Source organism: Bemisia tabaci, chromosome 7 (genome assembly GCF_918797505.1).
Source record: "Bemisia tabaci chromosome 7, PGI_BMITA_v3".
Classification (NCBI taxonomy): Eukaryota; Metazoa; Arthropoda; class Insecta; order Hemiptera; family Aleyrodidae; genus Bemisia; species Bemisia tabaci.
Genome location: NC_092799.1, coordinates 46,014,910 through 46,037,510, shown reverse-complemented (window position 1 = coordinate 46,037,510; position 22,601 = coordinate 46,014,910). Strand labels below are relative to the sequence as shown.

Sequence of the window (22,601 nt, the reverse complement as noted above, 5' to 3'; positions counted from 1 at the left end):
GAATGAATGCTGCCAACCGCGCAAATTGAGAAGTCCCTGTAACTAAAGCGTGCCCCTCTTGGCAGCAAGCATCCAAGAATCTTCTAGATCAGTTTTCGGAACACGCTGTATCATCACTTCCTTTCTCGATCAGTGCTGACTGATGCCAACTGTGCAAATTGGGAAGTCCCCGATCACAAACTGCCGCCCCCATTCGAACAAAGCATCGATGAGCCGTGCAGGTCCGTTATTTGGAACACCCTGTATCCGCGCTTTCCGGCACCGACGGGGACGACTGCTGCCAACCGTGGAAATTGAAAATTCACCAAGTTGATACTGGGCTCCTTAGCAACAAGGATCCGCGGAAGATTGGGATCACTTTTAGGAACACGCTGTATCTACACACTCTCCTTTTTTCGGGATGACTGCTGCCAACCACGAAAACTGAGACTTCACCGAGTTTATAGTGGGCTCCTGGGCACCAAGGATCCCTGGAAAATCGAGATCACATTTAGGAACACTCTGTATCTACACACTCTCCTTTATTCCGAATGACTGCTGCCAACCGCGCAAATTGAGAAGTCACTGTAACTAAAGCGTGCCGCTCTTGGCAGCAAGCATCCAAGAATCTTCTAGATCAGTTTTCGGAACACGCTGTATTTACGGTTCCTTTCTCGATCAGTGCTGACCGATGCCAACCGTGCAAATTGGGAATTCCCCGATCACAAACTGCCGCCCCCATTCTAACAAAGCATCGATGAGCCGTGCAGGTCCGTTATTTGGAACACCCTGTATCCGCGCTTTCCGCTTCCGACGGGGACGACTGCTGCCAACCGTGAAAATTGAAAATTCACCAAGTTGATACTGGGCTCCTTAGCAACAAGGATCCGCGGAAGATTGGGATCACTTTTAGGAACACGCTGTATCTACACACTCTCCTTTATTCCGAATGACTGCTGCCAACCACGAAAATTGAGAAGTCACTGTATTTAAGCGTGCCGCTCTTGGCAGCAAGCATCCGAAGAATCTCTAGATCAGTTTTCGGAACACGCTGTATCTCACTTCCTTCTCGATCAGTGCTGACTGATGCCAACCTGCAAATTGGGAATTCCCCATCACAACTGCCACCCCATTCGAACAAAGCATCGATGAGCGTGCAGGTCGTTATTTGAACACCCTGTATCAGCGCTTTCCGCTCCGCGGGACGACTGCTGCCACCGTGAAAATGAACATTCACAAGTGATACTGGGCTCCTGGCAACAGGATCCGGAAATCGAGATCACTTTAGGAACACGCTGTATCTACACTCTCCTTTATTCCGATGACTGCTGCCAACGCGCAATTGAGAAGTCACTGTAACTAAAGCGTGCCCAAATTGGGAATTCCCCGATCACAAAGTGCCGCCCCCATTTGAAAAAAGCATCGATGAGCCGTGCAGGTCGGTTTTTTAGAACACCCTGTATCCGCGCTTTCCGCTTCCGACGGGGACGACTGCTGCCAACCGTGAAAATTGAAAATTAACCAAGTTGATACTGGGCTCCTTAGCAACAAGGATCCGCGGAAGATTGGGATCACTTTTAGGAACACGCTGTATCAGCACACTCTCCCTTTATCGGGATACCTGCTGCCAACCATGAAAACTGAGACTTCACCGAGTTTATTGTGGGCTCCTGGGCAACAAGGATCCCTGGAAAATCGAGATCACCTTTAGGAACACTCTGTATCTACACGCTCTCCTTTATTCCGAATGACTGCTGCCAACCGCGCAAATTGAGAAGTCACTGTAACTAAAGCGTGCCCCTCTTGGCAGCAAGCATCCAAGAATCTTCTAGATCAGTTTTCGGAACACGCTGTATCATCGGTTCCTTTCTCGATCAGTGCTGACTGATGCCAACCGTGCAAATTGGGAATTCCCCGATCACAAACTGCCGCCCCCATTCGAACAAAGCATCGATGAGCCGTGCAGGTCGGTTATTTGGAACACCCTGTATCCGCGCTTTCCGCTTCCGACGGGGACGACTGCTGCCAACCGTGAAAATTGAAAAGTCACCAAGTTGATACTGGGCTCCTTAGCAACAAGGATCCGCGGAAGATTGGGATCACTTTTAGGAACACGCTGTATCTACACACTCTCCTTTATTCCGGATGACTGCTGCCAACCGCGCAAATTGAGAAGTCACTGTAACTAATGCGTGCCGCTCTTGGCAGCAAGCATCCAAGAATCATCTAGATCCGTTTTCGGAACACGCTGTATTTCCGGTTCCTTTCTCGATCAGTGCTGACCGATGCCAACCGTGCAAATTGGGAATTCCCCGATCACAAACTGCCGCCCCCATTCGAACAAAGCATCGATGAGCCGTGCAGGTCCGTTATTTGGAACACCCTGTATCCGCGCTTTCCGCTTCCGACGGGGACGACTGCTGCCAACCGTGAAAATTGAAAATTAACCAAGTTGATACTGGGCTCCTTAGCAACAAGGATCCGCGGAAGATTGGGATCACTTTTAGGAACACGCTGTATCAGCACACTCTCCCTTTATCGGGATAACTGCTGCCAACCATGAAAAATGAGACTTCACCGAGTTTATTGTGGGCTCCTGGGCACCAAGGATCCCTGGAAAATCGAGATCACCTTTAGGAACACTCTGTATCTACACACTCTCCTTTATTCCGAATGACTGCTGCCAACCGCGCAAATTGAGTAGTCACTGTAACTAAAGCGTGCCGCTCTTGGCAGCAAGCATCCAAGAATCTTCTAGATCAGTTTTCGGAACACGCTGTATCGTCGGTTCCTTTCTCGATCAGTGCTGACTGATGCCAACCGTGCAAATTGGGAATTCCCCGATCACAAGACTGCCGTGCCCATTGCCGTGCCACACGTTGAAAATTGAAAAGTCACCAAGTGATACTGGGCCCTTAGCAACAGGATCCGCGGAAGATGTGATCACTTTTAGAACACGCTGTATCTACACGCTCTCCTTTATTCGGGATGACTGCTGCCAACACGGAAAATGAGAATTCACCGAGTTTATAGTGGGCTCCTTGGCAACAAGGATCCGCGGAAGATTGGGATCATTTTTAGGAACACGCTGTATCAGCACACTCTCCTTTTATCGGGATGACCTGCTGCCAACAAAGTATCGATGAGACGTGCAGGTCCGTTATTTGGAACACCCTGAATCCGCGCTTCCGCTTCCGACGGGGACGATGCTGCAACCGTGAAAATTGAAAGTCACCAAGTTGATACTGGGCACCTTAGCAACAAGGATCATTCGGAAGATTGGATCACTTTTAGGAACACGCTGTATCACACACTCTCCCTTTTATCGGGATAACTGCTGCCAACCATGAAAACTGAGACTTCACCGAGTTTAATGTGGGCTCCTGGGCACAAGGATCCCTGGAAAATCGAGATCACCTTTAGGAACACTCTGTATCTACACACTCTCCTTTATTCCGAATGACTGCTGCCAACCGCGCAAATTGAGAAGTCACTGTAACTAAAGCGTGCCGCTCTTGGCAGCAAGCATCCAAGAATCTTCTAGATCAGTTTTCGGAACACGCTGTATCATCGCTTCCTTTCTCGATCAGTGCTGACCGATGCCAACCGTGCAAATTGGGAATTCCCCGATCACAAACTGCCGCCCCCATTCGAACAAAGCATCGATGAGCCGTGCAGGTCGGTTATTTGGAACACCCTGTATCCGCGCTTTCCGCTTCCGACGGGGACGACTGCTGCCAACCGTGAAAATTGAAAATTCACCAAGTTGATACTGGGCTCCTTAGCAACAAGGATCCGCGGAAGATTCGGATCACTTTAGGAACACTGCTGTATCTACACACTCTCCTTTATTCCGAATGACTGCTGCCAACCGCGCAAATTGAGAAGTCACTGTAACTAAAGCGTGCCGCTCTTGGTAGCAAGCATCCAAGAATCTTCTAGATCAGTTTTCGGAACACGCTGTATCATCGGTTCCTTTCTCGATCAGTGCTGACGATGCCAACCGTGCAAATTGGGAATTCCCCGATCACAAACTGCCGCCCCCATTCGAACAAAGCATCGATGAGCCGTGCAGGTCCGTTATTTGGAACACCCTGTATCCGCGCTTTCCGCTTCCGACGGGGACGACTCCTGCCAACCGTGAAAATTGAAAAGTCACCAAGTTGATACTGGGCTCCTTAGCAACAGGATCCGCGGAAGATTGGATCACTTTTAGAACACGCTGTATCACACACTCTCCTTTATCGGGATACTGCTGCCAACAGAAAATGAGACTTCACCGAGTTATGTGGCTCCTGGCACAAGATCCGGAAATCGGATCACTTTAGGAACACGCTGTATCTACACACTCTCCTTTTTTCGGGATGACTGCTACCAACCGCGCAAATTGAGAAGTCACTGTAACTAATGCGTGCCGCTCTTGGCAGCAAGCATCCAAGAATCTTCTAGATCAGTTTTCGGAACACGCTGTATTTTCGGTTCCTTTCTCGATCAGTGCTGACCGATGCCAACCGTGCAAATTGGGAATTCCCCGATCACAAACTGCCGCCCCCATTCTAACAAAGCATCGATGAGCCGTGCAGGTCCGTTATTTGGAACACCCTGTATCCGCGCTTTCCGCTTCCGACGGGGACGACTGCTGCCAACCGTGAAAATTGAAAATTAACCAAGTTGATACTGGGCTCCTTAGCAACAAGGATCCGCGGAAGATTGGGATCACTTTTAGGAACACGCTGTATCTACACACTCTCCTTTATTCGGGATGACTGCTGCCAACCACGAAAATGAGACTTCACCGAGTTTATAGTGGGCTCCTGGGCAACAAGGATCCCTGGAAAATCGAGATCACCTTTAGGAACACTCTGTATCTACACACTCTCCTTTATTCCGAATGACTGCTGCCAACCGCGCAAATTGAGAAGTCACTGTAACTAAAGCGTGCCGCTCTTGGCAGCAAGCATCCAAGAATCTTCTAGATCAGTTTTCGGAACACGCTGTATCATCGCTTCCTTTCTCGATCAGTGCTGACTGATGCCAACCGTGCAAATTGGGAATTCCCCGATCACAAACTGCCGCCCCCATTCGAACAAAGCATCGATGAGCCGTGCAGGTCGGTTATTTGGAACACCCTGTATCCGCGGTTTCCGCCTCTGACGGGGACGACTGCTGCCAACCGTGAAAATTGAATACCCACCAAGTTGATACTGGGCTCCTTAGCAACAAGGATCCTAGGAAGATTGGGATCTCTTTTAGGAACACGCTGTATCTACACGCTCTCCTTTTTTCGGGATGACCGCTGCTAAGCATGAAAATTGAGACTTCACCGAGTTGATTGTGGGCTCCTGGTAAACCAAAACCATTGTAATACATTTAAGTAGAGAATGTATCGAAAATGAGAATGTCGCGACAAAAATATGTCACGGTTTACTGTATCAGCACAATACCTGGAATTAAGTTAAGGTGTAAGGGGAAAGTTTAAAAGCTCCAGTTAGTATCCCGTGCAGCAGATACTACACAGGTGTTATCATAACGCCTGCAAGGATGCAACTATTCGGGCTTCATGGATGTCCGCATTGCATACGCACGGAGGTGAAGGCGTTTTGATTTCAGACACTAACCGCGTAGCAGCGCTGCTCGGTGGAGCGAGTCCATGAGAGGAATCATAGATAATGTGGAACGATTTAAAGGCTCATGTCGACGTTAATACGGAAAATAGAGGTTTTAGAAGTGATTTCATTGATTTCCTCGTAAAATTTCCTAAAATGAGCATCTCTTTTGATTTCTGGTGTGAAGAAATCAACGTCAAAATGTGCAGTTTTCGTCTAAAATTTCATGTCCAACCTCTTCGAAAGGCTCGTTTCGTGATGCAGCGGACTTTACTACGAAGATGTAATATGACAGATTATTGCATTCATTTCTTCATGTATACTTCAAAGACTTCTCTCAGACATGAAAAGTTGCTCCACAAATCATACTCAGTACACAACTAAGGCACTAATGATCACATACTACGCCTGTATGGAACAATTCGTACCCAGGAAATATCCTTGTGTGTGTAAACGAAGAATTGGACTTCATTTTGCAATTTGGAACTATCACTTCCAGCCCGGTTTAAAAACAACGGATGTGCCATTACTTTCCCTATGCCCATAAGTTTTTTTCCATAAGAGCTAGAATTTATAGTTCCAAATTGCAAAATGCAGTCCAATTGAAAGCGCTCTCTTGTTTTGGATCCTCGCAGTGAAGTTCGCCGTTGGCGCCGCGCCGCGAGTAAAGCGGTGAGTGCCTGAACAGTCAAAACGCCTTCTTCTCTGTGTGTATGCAACACGGACATCCACGGAGCCCGAACAGTTGCATTCATGAGTTGCAATGAAATTTTGATGGTGCTCATCACATTCAACACTTACTAAAGGCGCTTTGTTTGTTGCTCTTGTACCGTAACTTCATTCTAACGTCGCCTTTTTTCTGATGAAGTAAAATATTACCGATTTTTATCGCGACATTACCAATTTTTCGAATAATGCTATTATTGTTCAAATGTTTAACATCGTTGCTGTCTTAAAATGTGGGTTGAGCCTATGTCTTCCCTAATCTAAAGACGCAATTATAAAAAACAGTAATTCGGTAAAAAATAAAAAAAGAAGGGGGAAAAAATGAAAAAAAAAATGTAAATTTGAAATACATGAATATGAATATCTTGAGTACGTATTTCTTTATTTAGGTATTTGTGTTTTCAAACGACCCTTAATAACATATTTACTAAAAGTTTATATAGCTGAGCCTTAGGATTCCCTCCCTGGAAGAAAGGATTGGTCGAAAATGTGAACAATTTATTGAAGCTGCAAAGAGGATTACATGAGGCTTTCAAAGATTTCGGAAGGAAACCTGAAAAATTTTTACGACTTCAACGATAGCGGCATCTGGTAGTGGATGATCGCGCAAAACAACAAAGAGAAAACTTGACTGCAGCGCCAATACGTAAATGAAACCCCTCATATTTTTTTAAAACAAAATCGAGGAATTTCAAAGGTTTGAATTTTGATCAAATTTGGCAAATCCTCAGACGCATCGTTTCACTCGAAAAAAATTTAGCGAGAATGCATCGGCCTGATAGTTACCCAAAACTCACCGGTACGAGAATTTGTTATTCTCTTGTTGAACATACAGATTATTCATTCCTGAAGGTATTTAGAGGAAGCCAGCACTTCCAAAATAAATATGCAGAGAACATATCACTGCATTTTGATTGTTTATAAATATCCGATGAAATTCTAGGGAGCACACACCGTCACCTTCAGGCCAAAGTATCACTAGCGCCTTGTGACGTTTAAAAATTTCCGCCGCCATTTTATTTTTTACAGAGAAATTGATGAACGAAGAAATTTCACTGAATTTTCTTTGTGCTGCCGATAAAATTCAGTAAAATTTTCAAACTGTTTCAACCAACAATTTCTCTGTGAAAAAATAAAATGGCGGCGAAAGTTGTGAAGCGTCGCATGGCGCTTGTGTTACTTTGGCCGGAGGGTGACGATACATTGATATCAAGATTCATCGACGATAATTAATCCTGAATCCACGAATTTATATGAAAATTCCTGTCGATAAACCAATCGTCACGATTGCTCGTCGCCGCGTGAAACGGAGACACACGAAAACAGATACGGCGAAAAATTAATGGATTTTTCAACCGAGCAGAAGGCGCAAACTGTGAAAAAACCTAAGAAGGGGGGGGGGGGGGGGCTCGACGCCCCGGTGGAGAGATTGGGGGCCGCGCTGAGCGCCGACCAGAAAAAGAGCTAGTCCGTTTCCTCTAGTGGCGTGCGGTGCACTCTACCCGGTGCAAGAATGAAAGTTATTAACGTGTTATCGGTTACTTTTTTAAGCGTTATCATTTGAGTTTCCTCAGGTATCCCTGCATTATGTTGGTGAGTTTTTGTTGTCCTCTCTCAGACTTAAGGACAAGCACTATGCCTTCTACCTTATCTTGTGGCGAATGAAAAAATACAAAAATGCTTCGTGACGACCGGTCCCGGAACAGGGACTGCAGTGCCGAAAAACTCAACATTCGGCTTTTGGGGGGCACATCCATGCTTTAAAAACACTCGAAAAAATGCGTCAAAATATGTTAGACCGAACTGGAAGTGTGATAACTTGAATGAAGGTTTGCGGTTTAATTAGGGTTATTTTGACGAATCGTGTTTTTTTTTTATTTTTTTACAACCACGTATATTGTATTCAACGTAATTGGATTGAAAAGCATTAGTCCACTCTCTATAAGCACATAACTGAACGAAACTCTTAGGATACTTGAGTGAATTTTCCGCAAAAAATTGACTTGATGTCTAAATTCTGCAACTTAATTTAAAATTAATAATCTATCCTCCACTCAACTTTGTCAAATTTTGTCCTCGGAAATCAACGTCCTTTTTCCTGCGGCCGGTGTAGCGCATGATTCCTATGCCCTGCTGTTAGCTTACACTAATCCTTCAATGGGGAAAAAACACACACGAACTCTGATATTAATCTCTGTACAAGATTAGGCGATTTAGTTCTTTCCTGATTGCGAAAAAATATTTCACTAAAAATTAAATACAAATATAAACGACTCTTTTCGTCGACGACTTTTCTTCACCAGTTTCTTAAAACAATGATGCATCGGGAAATATCAATAGAGAAACTCCCAACCACGTACATCTCGTTTGCGGCGTTTAAGGATCTCCACTTCTATTTTATTTTTTTAAAAGAGAACAAATCAATATTGTTCCTCAAAGTTTTTTCAGAATTTACCTACCTTACACAGAGAAGAGAAATCACGGAAGTTATTATGAATTCACGTTGAGTGCTTAGTTCTGTATTTAAAAGATAAATTATGACAGAAAGTCTACAACGTCGCAAATCGGGATACGTGGTTTGGCAGTTTCCATATCGATATGATCGTTTGTAAAATTAAGATGCTCTGTTTGTGCCTTTCGTTTCATGATCGCTACACATTCTTTTAGTTTCGTAAATTGACTGACAGAGAGCCCTCACCGGTGACTTTAACGCACGTTAGTCATGTAGCCCACCTTTTTGCGACAATCGTCGCAAGCTTTACTTCGTCGTATGACTGCATCTGACACTTACTCCAAATCTTAACATTATTTTCCTCGAAAATTTAGGCAACTTCCATGGTCGCTAGTAATATAATACACCGAGCAAAGATCGGGCGCAAGAATAAGAGCTAATCAGAATCTATATAAGTGATCCACGCTCAAAAGTGAAGGTTTAAAATTTGATAGAATTATGAAAAACAGTAATAACTTTTCTGGCTCGCCAGTAAAAATACTTAACTATTTAGACGAGGAAGTCGATGATACTGCTGCTGTTTCTGTAATGTGACAAAGAAGTGTGTTATTGCGTGAAGCGCCCTACTTGTAAACCTGCTACAAATTTGAAATAATATTAGATATCCAGTTTTCCAAATCACCAAGATACGTCGTTAATTTTGCTGACTGATCGATAGGGATGATAGGATGGTTTTTATACTGATTATGACACCTCCATAGATCCCTAAGTCAGATTGACGAACGGCCACTAAAAATAGACCGACAAGTTTGGCAAAACGTAATACAAATAGCAAGCAGGTTGCTTGATTCCAAAAAGAGTCTCTTTCTCCTACCGATACATTGCTTACAGGCACGACTAACAGTAATTGTAAACTTTTCAAACATACTAAGTAAACTTACTGAATAATTTACTTAATCCAAAAGTAAACTAAGATTAGTTAAGTTCTCGATTTTATTAGGGAAGCGCACGTCAATTTTTTGGCAGGCGAGAATGTAAAATCGAGGAACGTAAAAAACGCCAAAATCTCACCTTTGTGTGAAATCCGGAAATTTTGATGATCTACCATATTGAAGGTGAAATGACGAGGGAACAAGTACTAAGGTCCCTATTTTTTACCCTGTCTCGTGACCCATTCAGTTTGAAGCTTTCATTGATAAAATCGATGAAGAGCATCGTCTAAAAGACCAAAAAGCTGTCTAGAGACTCGGATGTGCGAGCGCTGGTGCTTCTCCTATCTGGACAACTTCGCCGGTTCGTTCAAGTTTCGCCTTTCAAGCCGGCAGTTGGCGCGAGCAATGCGCCCCTAGGCTAGGCAAAGCCGACTGCACCAGGAGCCAGCGCTGAAAGATCAAGATCAAGACTCGTCTCGTACATGATAGGAATAGGAAGGGCATGTGGGGCCTCTTAAAACGATGCCTTTGGATCGGTCCCGGCAGTAAGAACGCATCCATTCCAATTATTCGCACCCGTCCTGGCCTAGGTTTCTTTTTTATAACACTTTCATTAATTAGCCCGAGCCAAATTACGTGGTGCGAACAATCCGGTGTTGCCTTGGATTTACGGACTTCATTTCGAGACGGATTGGGAACTCAAGGGCAGCGTTTCGAGTCTCAAGGGAGGGGGTGAATTCCACTGGAAAGATTTAAAATTTGCATTCGGCTCGGTAGAGTAAGTCTCGAGAGTTTTCAGAAAACGATGAATTTTGACCAAAATGGTCCAAAATATATGTATGATGAAATTTAAAATCCATCGGGGCAGGGATAGAGGGATAATTTCTGCTGTGCAATACTGTCCTCTTACTCATGAAAAGTTTCCCGTTCCTCCAATGGCGTTGTTCTTCCTCAGCCACACGGACTTTATGTCCACTTTTTTTACGTCCACAGACTTTTCGTCCACAATTTTTACGTCCACAGTTCTAAAGTCCACACTATTGTTAAGTCCATTACTTAAACGTCCACTAAGTTAAGTCCACAAATGTAAAGTCCACTAAAATCAAATTCAAGCGTCATATTTTACTCCGTAAGTAAAATTATATTGACAATATCGAAATGAGAGCCTGAAATTCACCAATTAGAGCCTAATACAGAGCGGAGCGGCGTGTTAGCAGCGCAGAACGCGCACTGGCGCCTACAAACCTAACGGGATACTTCACGCATTGCGCAACGCGTAAAGTATCCCGTTAGGTTTGTAGGCGCCTATGCGCGTGTCACGCTGGTTGCCTGCCGCGCCGCAACGCTTTAAGCAACTATTTCGCGTCAGAGGCGTTGCACAGTATCCTACAAGATTGAAGGCGCACGAAATAACTAGTTAAAGAGGACTTTCAATTTTGACTGCATCTGTTACTGAAAAATGTTTAATTTGGCATTGGAGCGTTTAATAGGCTCCCGCTTTGGTTTTCATCTTATCATATCCGTACAGTATACACATGAACGTATGTTTTTATCTGCTCTTGGAGTCTGTTCTCTTTCATGACTTGATTCATGAATGAAATGTTTTTAAGAATGAAGGTAGTAGTAGTATACATTTATTTTTGAGGTGGTTCCTGTCATTTAAATGAGAAGAAAAAATGTGGACATAACATGTCCACAATTTGGACAATTTTGGACATATTCATGGTTGGACATTAAATCATGTGGACTTAATAAAGACTGGACTTAACGTTTAGTGGACATAAATAGCGGTGGACTTTTATTTAATGGACGAAAGGTAGATGGACATAAAGTCATGGAAGCCTTCCTCAATGTTGCGGCCGTAATGGAAAAGGATATCCCACGTTATCTTGAATTTTTGATGCAAAGATGGGGAGCATAATAAATTAACAGGGTTGCCTCTTTGTTTGGGGGCTCTCAACGTGGAAATTACCCAGCAGCCCTGCTAAATGCTAATGTATTTGCTCCCTATCTTTGCATTGAGAGTTATTTGACTTGATATAGAGGTGGAATATCAGGGTAGCGTGGGACATCCCTATCCATTACGGCCTCAACTTTGAGAGCTTTTTTTGAGCTTTAGAGTTCGTTTCAGAAAAAACCAGTGACACCATCTTATTTCTGGCGAAATTTTACGTCGGATCATGTACTTAAATCGCAAATCCCTCACACATGAAAGAGCTTCATTCATAATATTTGGCCACTTAAAGCCCCCTCCCCCCTTGAAACGAGGTCGCAAACTCAAGTCAAACGGATTTCCGGAATTTGATAGTGTGGTCCATACGGGGTCAAGGTCATATTGAACTGCCGTTACACTATGTTTTGGTCCAACCGTATGTTTTTAATAGATCCTGTTAATGGGCTCCGTGCCGGTGCAAAATGTCATTAAGTACGCATAATCAGGCAAAGTTGCCAAATTACTCGTACTTTCATCTCCGATGAATGGGAAAGCATTTTATTGCTGAATTGAAAGTTCATGCTCGTTATATCAGCAATGGTCGCGAGATTTTACTGCATTCTTCGTTTTATTGCTATTCAGATTGATTAGTCGCGTTCTTGAGAAGTAGTTTTCCCCAGTCATCTCTCAGGTCACCACGAGGTATTGTGTACGTTCTCCGAAATTTGTTTTTCCTCAAAGAGTTAGAATTTTGAATCGTATGGACTCACTCGCGCTCGGATTCGTGGTACATTTGACGAGGTTTTTATTTGACATTGATTTAGTTTCACCTCTTTGGGCCGAAGAAAATAGCTCTCTTGTGTAATAACAAATGAAAGCTATACAATGTGGAGTGCATAGACATAAACTGAACATTCATTAAGTTCTATATATTTACGGGAGGCTCTTCAACAATATTTATAGAGTTTTGACCGAGACAGGGCGAAGCCCAAGAAAGAGGCGCATCAAATTTACGTGCACCCACTTTCAACGTAATTTCCTTTCTATCTCTCTGAGCGTGCTTAAAACTGAGGATATAGTGTAGGTGATATTTCATCCTTCACTGAAAGGTAGATGAGAGACCAGAGCTATTCATTCAAGAATGGTAGGCGGTGGATTAAGTGCCCAATGGACATCAGTTGGTGAAAGACTCCAGCAGGGCTCCAGAAAAACCTAATAAACGTGCGGCGATTTGTGCGTTAGCTTAATGCAAAGGCTCATTCATGAAAGGATTCGAGTTCATGGGAACCATCTGAAAGTGCTTCAAAACTTTTGATCATCGAGTGGTGAAATTCCAATCTGGACATATGAGGACACGAACAAACATGTGGATATTCGGAATCATGCTCTTCCTCGGCTACTCAACGAACCCGACCCGTTCGGAATGTTGCGGGTTCATCGTGGCGAACTGCGAGGCCGGCGGCGCGGCCGGGTGGGGCCCCTGCTGCTCGCACGGGGGCCTCGGGAGCTGCAACGTCTTCTGCTGCAACTGCGACAACGAGTGCATCGCCAGGGGCTGCGGGTACTCCCTCGTCAACCTCAGCCTCAGGAACGAGTCGCGCATGGAGGAGGTGCAGGTGAGCGAGAAGATCGCCTGCACCGACACCGAGCCCTGCCGGCTCAGCGTGGAGATCAACCGGGTCTTCGAGGCCTCCACCCAGCGCGGCGATCTCCGGACTCCAGTAAAGAATCTCGTCGATGCGGAGTTCACAGATTCGTACAAAGACGCGGTGGCCGAGCGGACGATGTTGGGCGAGACGGTGGAGTGCGAGGTGAACCCCGGGCATGAGGTGTGGTTGGGCCAGGAGCCGCGTTTCGCGGTGCTGTCCGGGAGTTATGTCTACACGTGCTGTGATGGTGGTGTGTGTTGGGAGGACAAGGAGAAGTCGGGGATCGTCCATCACCAGATGCCGATCGTTCGGGCCAATGGGATCATGGATAGTAAGGTGTTCTGTCATGAGGAACCGCTCGAGGGTTTTGTGAGGAGTGCGGATGAGGTTTACTCGACCCCTACCGAGTCCAACGATATCATATAGTGAACCATTGTAGAGCAGCGGGCTTGTTATTGAAATTGATGGACAAAGCTATAGACAAAGGAGACATGGACGAATTGACGGAAAAATGACAAAATGGAGCGGTTCTATATATTGGTCGAAACGAAGATTCCTACCGATTAACGGGGAAACTGATGAAATAACTACAGGGACAGGGTCTCTTCAAGAGTACTGTTAGTTGGTCAATTGCTGAACTCCTTTGCTCATTGCAACCACCCACTTCGACCAATCGGATCGCTCCATTTTCTCTTTGTCTTCTAAGTCTCTTGATATGTCTATCAATTTCAATAATTAGCCAGCAGGCCTTTTGAAGGAAATACTTTTGCCTATCAAAATAAAAATAAACAAAATCGATTTCAGTGCGCACCAAATATTGGATTCTTATTATAACTCATGAAAAAAAAGCTATTGGGTTTTTACGAGGGACTACTTGATCAAAAAGTGCAATTTTGGTGTAAATCACTTCCATCTCTCCTCATATGTTAACAAGGGACAGTCCGTGCCACGTTATTTCTATGCCCTTGTTTGGGATGGAAAAATTTTGATAACCAGTGGCGTGGCGTGCTTTGAAATGTATAGATTGATCTGCCATTTAAACCCTTAGAAAAGGATTGATGAACAGGGTGTTCACAACGAACACCTTTTAAGTAAACGATTCCTCACCATAGCTTCAAATGGGGAAATATCCATACTCGATCATTTACACCTCACCCTGGTAATAACTCTACGAGGATGAGACTCCATCCTCGAGCAGACAGTAAATAGTCATCGTTCTTACTTCCATTTTTGTCTAATGAGACAGTAATGTGGTGCCGCATGCCGGCGAGAATGACTTAATTTGCGCGGAGAAAAGGAGGATACAGGACAGAGGATATATACGTTCTTGAATGAGGTCAAACTCACCCACAACAACAGCCATAAACCAGCGGCTGTGTAGATATAAAAATTACACGGATTTCCGGCCTCATTGCCAAAATGTGTGTGAAAATGCATTGCGCGTACTTTCTTACTAAGAGGTATAATGACGAGGGTGGAAAATAAAATACTAAAAAACCTGACTGAGAAAGGAAAATCCTGAAAAACAAGGCATTTCGAGTCATTGCAGGCTCGATCACCTGATAACAATCGAGGGGCTTGGAGGACAAGGCGCTTACGTGCAATTTTTGAAAAAATTGAGATATTAATGATTTCAAGCGGAACTAGTCTTAATGCATATTTTGTGGAAAATTCACTCCAAAATTCCAATTTTTAAGCATCAAAAAGTCAGTTTGAACTTTCATTCCGCCATTAGGATCCGTGTAAATTTGAAACTTCGAACACGTATTTCTCGATACAGCAAAAACTGCACGTATGCGCCTTGTCCTCCAAGCCCCTCTACTATAATCAGGTCGTTAGTTTTTTCGAAATTTTGTGTTATTTTGCGACCAAAAGTAAGCCTGTAATGTTGCCGCCTCAGAACATCCTGTCTTTAAATGTTTCATTTGGATGACATTTTGCAATAAGGAACCACTATTTCTGCCCCATTTTAGAAACAACATACATGCCATTGGTTTCCCTATGCAGATATGTGCTTTTATTGGAGAGCCAAAGATAGTGGTTCCTTTTTGCAAAATGTAATCCATTTGTAGTCCGGATTTACCTGTGGTTTTAGTTTTCTTCTTCGAGAAATTAGGTTCAGCTTATTTTAAATGCGATTTGTCAGATATTCTCTCATCATAATTATTCAGAAAAATATTCGATGAATAATATTCGGAAAATATGCGTGGACCGACTTCCTTCTCCGCTTTGAGTGCATGAATTTACGCATTTTATAGCGACTGGAGTCATCTATTGAAATGCAAGGTCGAACGCAAATTTCTTAGTAAGATCAGTAATTTTTTTAAGTTTGAGTAAAGGAAAACTGTTGATCACATCAACTCTATTTTAAATTAATTAAAATTTTATCTACATGTAGGCGAGAGATTTGCGGTTTAAATTTTTTTTAAAAAAAAACGTCTTACGAGCGAAAAAACCATAATGCGAAGAGTTATTTTCTTTTATCAAAATGTTTTTTTCGACAATTTTTTCTGCGAATACTAGGTTGTTGATCTCGCCGCATGTCACACCCTTACATTTTCCAAATTTGAATCGTCAGATTTCGCAACGCGGTCAGGAGCAATTATAATTAATGCCACGAATACTGCAGATTTCTAGCATCTCGAGTACTACGCTGCTGTGCTAAGGGAAAACGCCGTATGGACATTCGAATGTTGCCAAGTCTCTCGCGATTAATTGTGTATTTTTGAGGGTACTTGATAATATTTTTCTTGAAATCTTCAGATATTTATACAAATTGCGACTAAAATTCTCTGAAAAATCAAAAGGAAAATATTCACAAATCTCCTAGAAAATCCGTGATTTGTCGAAGGAAATTTGGCAACGTCTGAAGGCTCATACGGCGTTTTTTCTAAGTGCGGCAGTACGGTAGCGCATTTTGTCCGGTCCGCCTAGTCCTCGAGGTTCTCAGCAAGTAGCACTAACCTACCTCTCTCATCTTCCATTCAAATTACAGACCTCTGTATCACAGGCGTCGATCTGTGCACTGAAACCTGCGTAATTTCCGCGGAAGTGCGTGAATAATTGGAATATTTGACAACCGCGGAACAAGGATCTCGTGTTGGTAGCTACACTCTATCGCACACGCAAGTTATCATTTTGGATTAAAAATTGAAGGAAACTAAAATTGCTTACAGGCACTGCTTTGATGGGTTTTGGCTGTGTGAAAGTTATTTTCAGGGGTGCAGTAAACCGTAAATTTATGTGTGTGGTGAGGCCTCAGAGTGCTTGAAGTGCTGGTAATTGCTGGAAGTTCGAAGTCTCCATTACAAGGCTGGTGGAATCTAACTTCAATAGCCGCCTAGGAAAAAACAGGAAAAATTGTCTGCAAATAAGCTGAGATTCTATCTACATCAGACGAGGTAGGACGAGGTGGACGAGGTTTTCAGTTTAGATCCTCAAGTTTCCTTGTTTTCTGATTCGAGGCTCGAAGTTAGATTTACATACATAAAGTCGCTTTTATAGCGCCGCCTCGCGCTCTGCGACGCCCAATCGCCATTGCCCCCTATCCTCCCAGAGATCATCAGGCAATTGGCACCTTCTGATCTCCTCCTCCACCCCTTGTCGCCAACCTTTCACAGGACGTCCACGCCGTCGCCTTCCGGGAGGAACCCAATCGAAGACCTGCTTGGGCAACCGGTCGTCTGCCATCCTTCGCACATCGTCACCTTCCAGGCAAAGTATCACAAGCGCCATGCGACGTTTAAAAATTTCCGCCGCCATTTTATTTTTTTACTGAGGAATTGTTGGTTGAATCTGTTTGAAAATTTCACCAAATTTTATCGGCAGCACAAAGAAAATTCGGTGAAATTTTCGGACAGCTTCGTTGAACAATTTCTCTATAAAAAAATATAATGGCGGCGGAAATTTTTAAACGTCGCATGGCGCTTGTGATACTTTGCCTGGAAGGTGACGACATGTCCATACCAGACCAACTGCTTGGACCTGATATCGTGCACGATGTCCTTCCACCAAGATTTCCAAGATTCCAGTTAGATTTACACCAATACAATTTACACCACTTCAAAATTGGGTACTTATTGAGGCAATCGGTGGTTTGACAACTAGAAAAAAGTAAAACCATATCTCTGTCACACGGGCTAAACACTTAAAAAAGCTTATCATCATAAACATTACCTGCAAGAGGTCAACAAATGGGAGGGGGGACATTGAGCGATTACTCTCCTATTTCTCTGCGTCCTTTTCTTCCTCCACTCTGCTTATTCATCCCTTTCAATCCTCTTTTCCATCCTCTTTTTTTTTCGTATCCTCTTTCTGCAAAAAATCTACACTTACGTCAAATGCAGCCAATCCAACTCAAAAAAATTAGGATAATTACATCGTCGTTCCCCTCACGAAAGAACATAACTACATTCCAATGTTGCCAACTTTCTTCTCGCATATTGCATTCTTACTAGGAGAATTTCAGGAATTTCCAACTGAAATTTTCACTAATTTTTCCTCTGAGCTCATGAAAAAATCAGAAAACCCTGGTGAAAATTGGCGATACGAGCTGCGTTTCAAAATACCATAGATGTTCTTATAGCCGACTAAAGAGGGCTATTGAAAATCATATAGCTGGCTGTAGAAAGCGGAGCAAATCATATAGCCGGACTATACGAAGCTATAAAAAAGTATACAGTCGGGCTATAGTTCCTATCGCCGGGCTGTACACTTTATCGCCATTGGCTATAAAAGGCTATAAGAAATTGTGTAGAAATTCGTGTGCTTTGGAAATCATTAAGTTTGTTACGGAACTACCTTAATATTTACAAAACACACATTATATTTTCCTTTAAAACATATTTTTTTTCATCAATGAAAATGAGATGGTCCATATAGAGTGTGCAAACATTTCAAAATCATGAGTTGAAAAACGCTAACTCCGCGAGATTAAATATTAGAGCCTAAGACAAAGCGGAGCGGCAACGCATTGGTGCCTACAAACCTAACAGGGATACTTCACGCATTGCGCGGCAACGCACTGGCGCCTACAAACCTAACAGGGATACTTCACGCATTGCGCAATGCGTGAAGTATCCCTGTTAGGTTTGTAGGCGCCAATGCGCGTTTCGCGCTCTCTGCCCGCCCGCCGCGCCGCAGCGTGCCACGGCGTCTGAAGCAACTATTTCACACCAGAGGTATTGCACAGTATCATAAGAAATTGAAGGCGCTCCAACATATTAAGAATGACAGGCATCCTTCAAAAGTACGGAGCTTTCCTCGCAAAATAAATCAAGATACTACGGCCCCAAAAGAGAGCGGTAGTCCAAAAACTCACTAAGTCCTAGTATCCGTAATTAGTAACGTTTAGCATACACTTTATCGCCAGGCTGTTGCTTAATCGCCATCGGCTATAAAAGGCTATAAGAAATTGTACAGCCGGCTACAGAAGGTATTGGAAATCTTACAGCCGGCTGTAGGTCTACGGATATTTTGGAACACAGATTCTACTGCCAATTTTTACCAGGTTTTAAGTATGTATGGACCAAGGTCCCTTTTACAGTGGACATTAAGAATTTGTACAGCCGGCTACAGAGGCTATTGGAAATCTTACAGCCGGCTTTAGGTCTATAGTATTTTGGAACACACATTCTACTGCCAATTTTTACCAGGGAAATTTTGGAAAAACATTGTACGGATACATTTATGCAAAAAAATTAAATTGCTTTAGTCAATTTTGCAACTTTGAAATAGAGTTATATTTCTTCGTCTAGGAAACGATGACATGCGAATATTTTAGAAATGAATGAGGAAAACCGAAAATTTAAAGGATATCTGTTCATCGAATTCCCTTGGAAAAATAAGTACCATGCACGGAGAATTGTAACGTCTTAATCGGAGATGTGCGCAATTTTTCACTTCGTCTATCGATATAATACATTGTTTCTGTTCGCATCCTACTGTGGCATCAGTATCGAGCCTCGCCTACGTCACGTGTGCGAGGCTAAGGAGCCTCTAACTATTCGTCGCATGTTGCCAGCAACTGCACGCACAGCTTCAGTCAACAAAGTTGCAAGTTTATTGTATCTGTCAATAGATCAGGAGCGTGATTAGCAGCTTCCGCGGTGGGCACCAGACAAACTACCTTGTTCCGTACTCGTCCCATCTCCCGTACCCCATCCAGATACGTACTTTCGATCGACTTTCTATCGCTCTGGCCGTCATCCGCGAGCACTTGCGCATTTAGATAAATCAAAGGAATACTTTCACTCCGCTTCCGTCATTAAGCCCTTGAGAAATGTCCGCAAACCCGTGATGCTTTTATAATAATCAGTTTTAGTGCGTAATAACCAAGGTGTGCCGCGATCAGACTCGCACAAATATTAGCGGCGGTTTAGCTTCATTTTAAAATATCGAAGAAAACTTTTTAGACCCTCAGCTGTGGGTGATGATCATCTGTTCTAGTGTGATCATTAATTCATGTCTTTCATGCTTATTATCATGCGTGAAGAGGTGGGCCTTTTTTTTAAGGATACACATTTTTCGTTACTCGGAGTAATAAATGCAACGCTTAATGTACAAGAAAAATATTCGATGGCTGAATTCGTAAAACGCGTACCTCAGTTGCAACGGTTAATAATCTCCAATTATGTTTTCCTCTCTTCAAAGAAAACTAATCAACATTTTTCCTCGCAAATTTGTGTGATTTTCTTTAGCGTGAGTGAAGAAAATTCACAGAAAAATTCATCATCACAGAAAAATCAAAACTATCGGATATTTCTCCTGTTGCAAAGTAAAACATGAGTGGAAGCTAAAAATTTCGCATTCTGAGATTTACGCATTTCTCGACTCTATCTACGAGTAGCTTTACGGAGGTCCTTACATTAAGAAGCGCACTTCAAAAAGTTATGTGCACTCGATTTTTTCTTCTAAATAAGTGATTTTTAATTACTTTATTCAAACTACCATGCTAAGAAAAACCGGCTATCTTTAAAAATAAAATAATAATATCCTCAGCATGTTTTTGTCGGAAAAAATACTTGCAGGTTTAAAAGAAGAATAAAATTAAATTGCACCAATTAAAATTTGAAAAATGAAATTATTTCGAAAGGATAGCCAGGAAAGTATCATTAAGACAAGGAGATTTTTTGTGTAATAAATAAAATCCCACCCGGCGTAAAGTAGCTTCTCTGACTTTGTGACACAACAGCTACGTAATTATCGAAATACAACGGTCAAAAATTGAGGAAACTGTTTTCTTCGCTGCAGTGAGTCCGATTTTTCTCAATATTGAGGTATGTGATAGTATTGTTCCCGATTTTCATGATCCACGCTAATTGATTAAAATTCGACCATTGCGTCAAGTTAATCCGGATCAAAATCGTGTCATTAGCAATTGGACGTATTTCTGCCAAACGGAACTAAGTGCATTAAGACATGAGTCCTGAGACCCATAAGAATATATGCATTACAGGGCTCACGTCATAATGCACATAGTTCCGTTTAGCAGAAATACGTCCAATTGATGTGAGGATGGATACGTCCCCCGATAAATCACCCGCACGAAAATTCGCTAATTTATAATGCAATCGGTCAATGTGACATTCGGAGGGATTAGCGTCGGTTGACGGACCGTCATGACGATGATCATCCAATCGATGACTGCTGATTGTCGAGTCGTTGACTCTGCAGTTTGAAAGAATTTGTCCACTTGCGTCAGTTTGGCGCGTGGATTAGCCGTGAAATTGAGGCTTATACTTATGCAGTGTTGTCAAATTTCATGGTTCCATTCGTATCAACGTTGCTAAAATATGGGGGAATGTCCTTCCGCATAAAAGTAACCACGATTTGTGAGGCTTTTTCTCTTGACAGGAAACGCACTACAGCGGGCCGATTATTGAAACTGATAGACAAAGCTATCGACAAAGACGACAAAAGGGATCTGGGGGGATCCTATTGGTGGAAGCGGGTGGTGGCAATGGACATAGGAGGTAGGTAATGGACTAATTAACGGCAACTCACCGAAGACCCGACAGTTAGTCCATCATTTTCTTCCTTATAGTCTTTAGGAACCAATCATGTCAACCAATAGGATCGCTTCATACTCCTTATGTCTTCTTTGTCTATCGTTTTGTCTATAGGTTTCAATCAATAATAGGCCCGCTTACTACCATTATTGACTGGAGGCTGAAATACATCTTTAAATGCTAACCAATTTTTTGGCGAAAGAAATCCATTCGTATGGAAAGAGCGTAGGGAAAGAGGGTATAGCGTATCTGTTTAAGAGATAGACTGGATTTTCTAATTAGATTTTGGATGCCGGTTTATGGCTAATTTTTGGCGCGAGGGCGACCAAAAACGGTGGACGAAGCGGTGAAAAATTATGACTTACCCAGGAGCAGGTAGAGCGTTTCCCCCTAAGTTCTTTGAGTTGATAGACTTGTATTAAGTAACGCTCCTCCCTGTGCGAATTACATCACGCTAATAGAGTCTATCTGCAGAAGAATTGAAATCCGCGACCGCATCAGTAACCTAATTTATTGAGGAACTACCACAATTAATTGGGATACCACCACAATTGATTTGGGCACTACCGCAATTAATTTGAAATGTCCGTATCATCCGACAATCCCTACCTCTTCTTCTTCCGCACTGAAAAAAAACTCCGTTCGTAGAAGTCGTACTTACGGGCTATTTAGACATACCGTCCGCGTTTCGGGCTCGGAGGCCGGAACAGACGGTATGTCTATAAAGCCCGTAACTTTTTTTTCAGTGCATGTATACGGGCGACAGAGCTCAAAATTATAGCCATACACTGAAAAAAAAATCTCGGTGTACTTACTAAGAAAAGGGTAAAATTACCAAGAATTCAGGGTTCTATTTGATCCCAGTTTTTTCTTGGTAAAATTACCATTTATGGAATTGGTAATATTACCGAGAAATCTCGGTAAAATTATTGAACTTTCTCGGTAATTTTACTGGACCCTGGTAAAAACGCCAATATTTTTTATCGACTGTGGTAGAATTACCGAGATAAAATGGCAAAGTTACCGGGAATTGATTACCAATAAAAGTGGTATTCTTACCTGAAAAAAACAGTAAAAATACCGGTTTTTAGGTAAGCTTACCAGCCTGTCTTGGTAAAATTACCAATAATTGGTAAAAAAAAGTGAGATGGTAAAGGTACCAACGGACCGTGGTAGAAACGCCGAGAATTTGTTTTCAGTGCATGTACGGCCGACAGAGCTCAAAATTAAGGTCATACCTCGAATATATATCGAGAGTATATCAACGGGGCGTCAATCGAGGAAGAAAGGAAAGAAGAGGTCATAAATTAGGAGA

At 42.9% G+C, this 22,601-nt stretch overlaps 2 protein-coding genes across 2 annotated transcripts in view; one reads left to right on the top strand and one right to left on the bottom strand.

Annotated features, from left to right (window-relative positions):
- LOC140225141 (L-selectin-like) overlaps positions 1–6,426 on the bottom strand; it is a 25,252-nt gene extending 18,826 nt beyond the window's left edge. The window contains exon 1 of the mRNA XM_072302916.1: positions 6,387–6,426. Within this exon, the coding sequence (XP_072159017.1) occupies positions 6,387–6,426 (40 nt within the window). The remainder of the gene's footprint in view (positions 1–6,386) is intronic.
- A 1,363-nt stretch (positions 6,427–7,789) lies between these two features.
- Positions 7,790–22,601, top strand: part of LOC109039728 (uncharacterized) — a 42,464-nt gene continuing 27,652 nt past the window's right edge. The window contains exon 1 of the mRNA XM_072302152.1: positions 7,790–7,904. Coding sequence (XP_072158253.1) covers positions 7,899–7,904 — 6 coding nt within the window. The 5' untranslated portion in view covers positions 7,790–7,898. The remainder of the gene's footprint in view (positions 7,905–22,601) is intronic.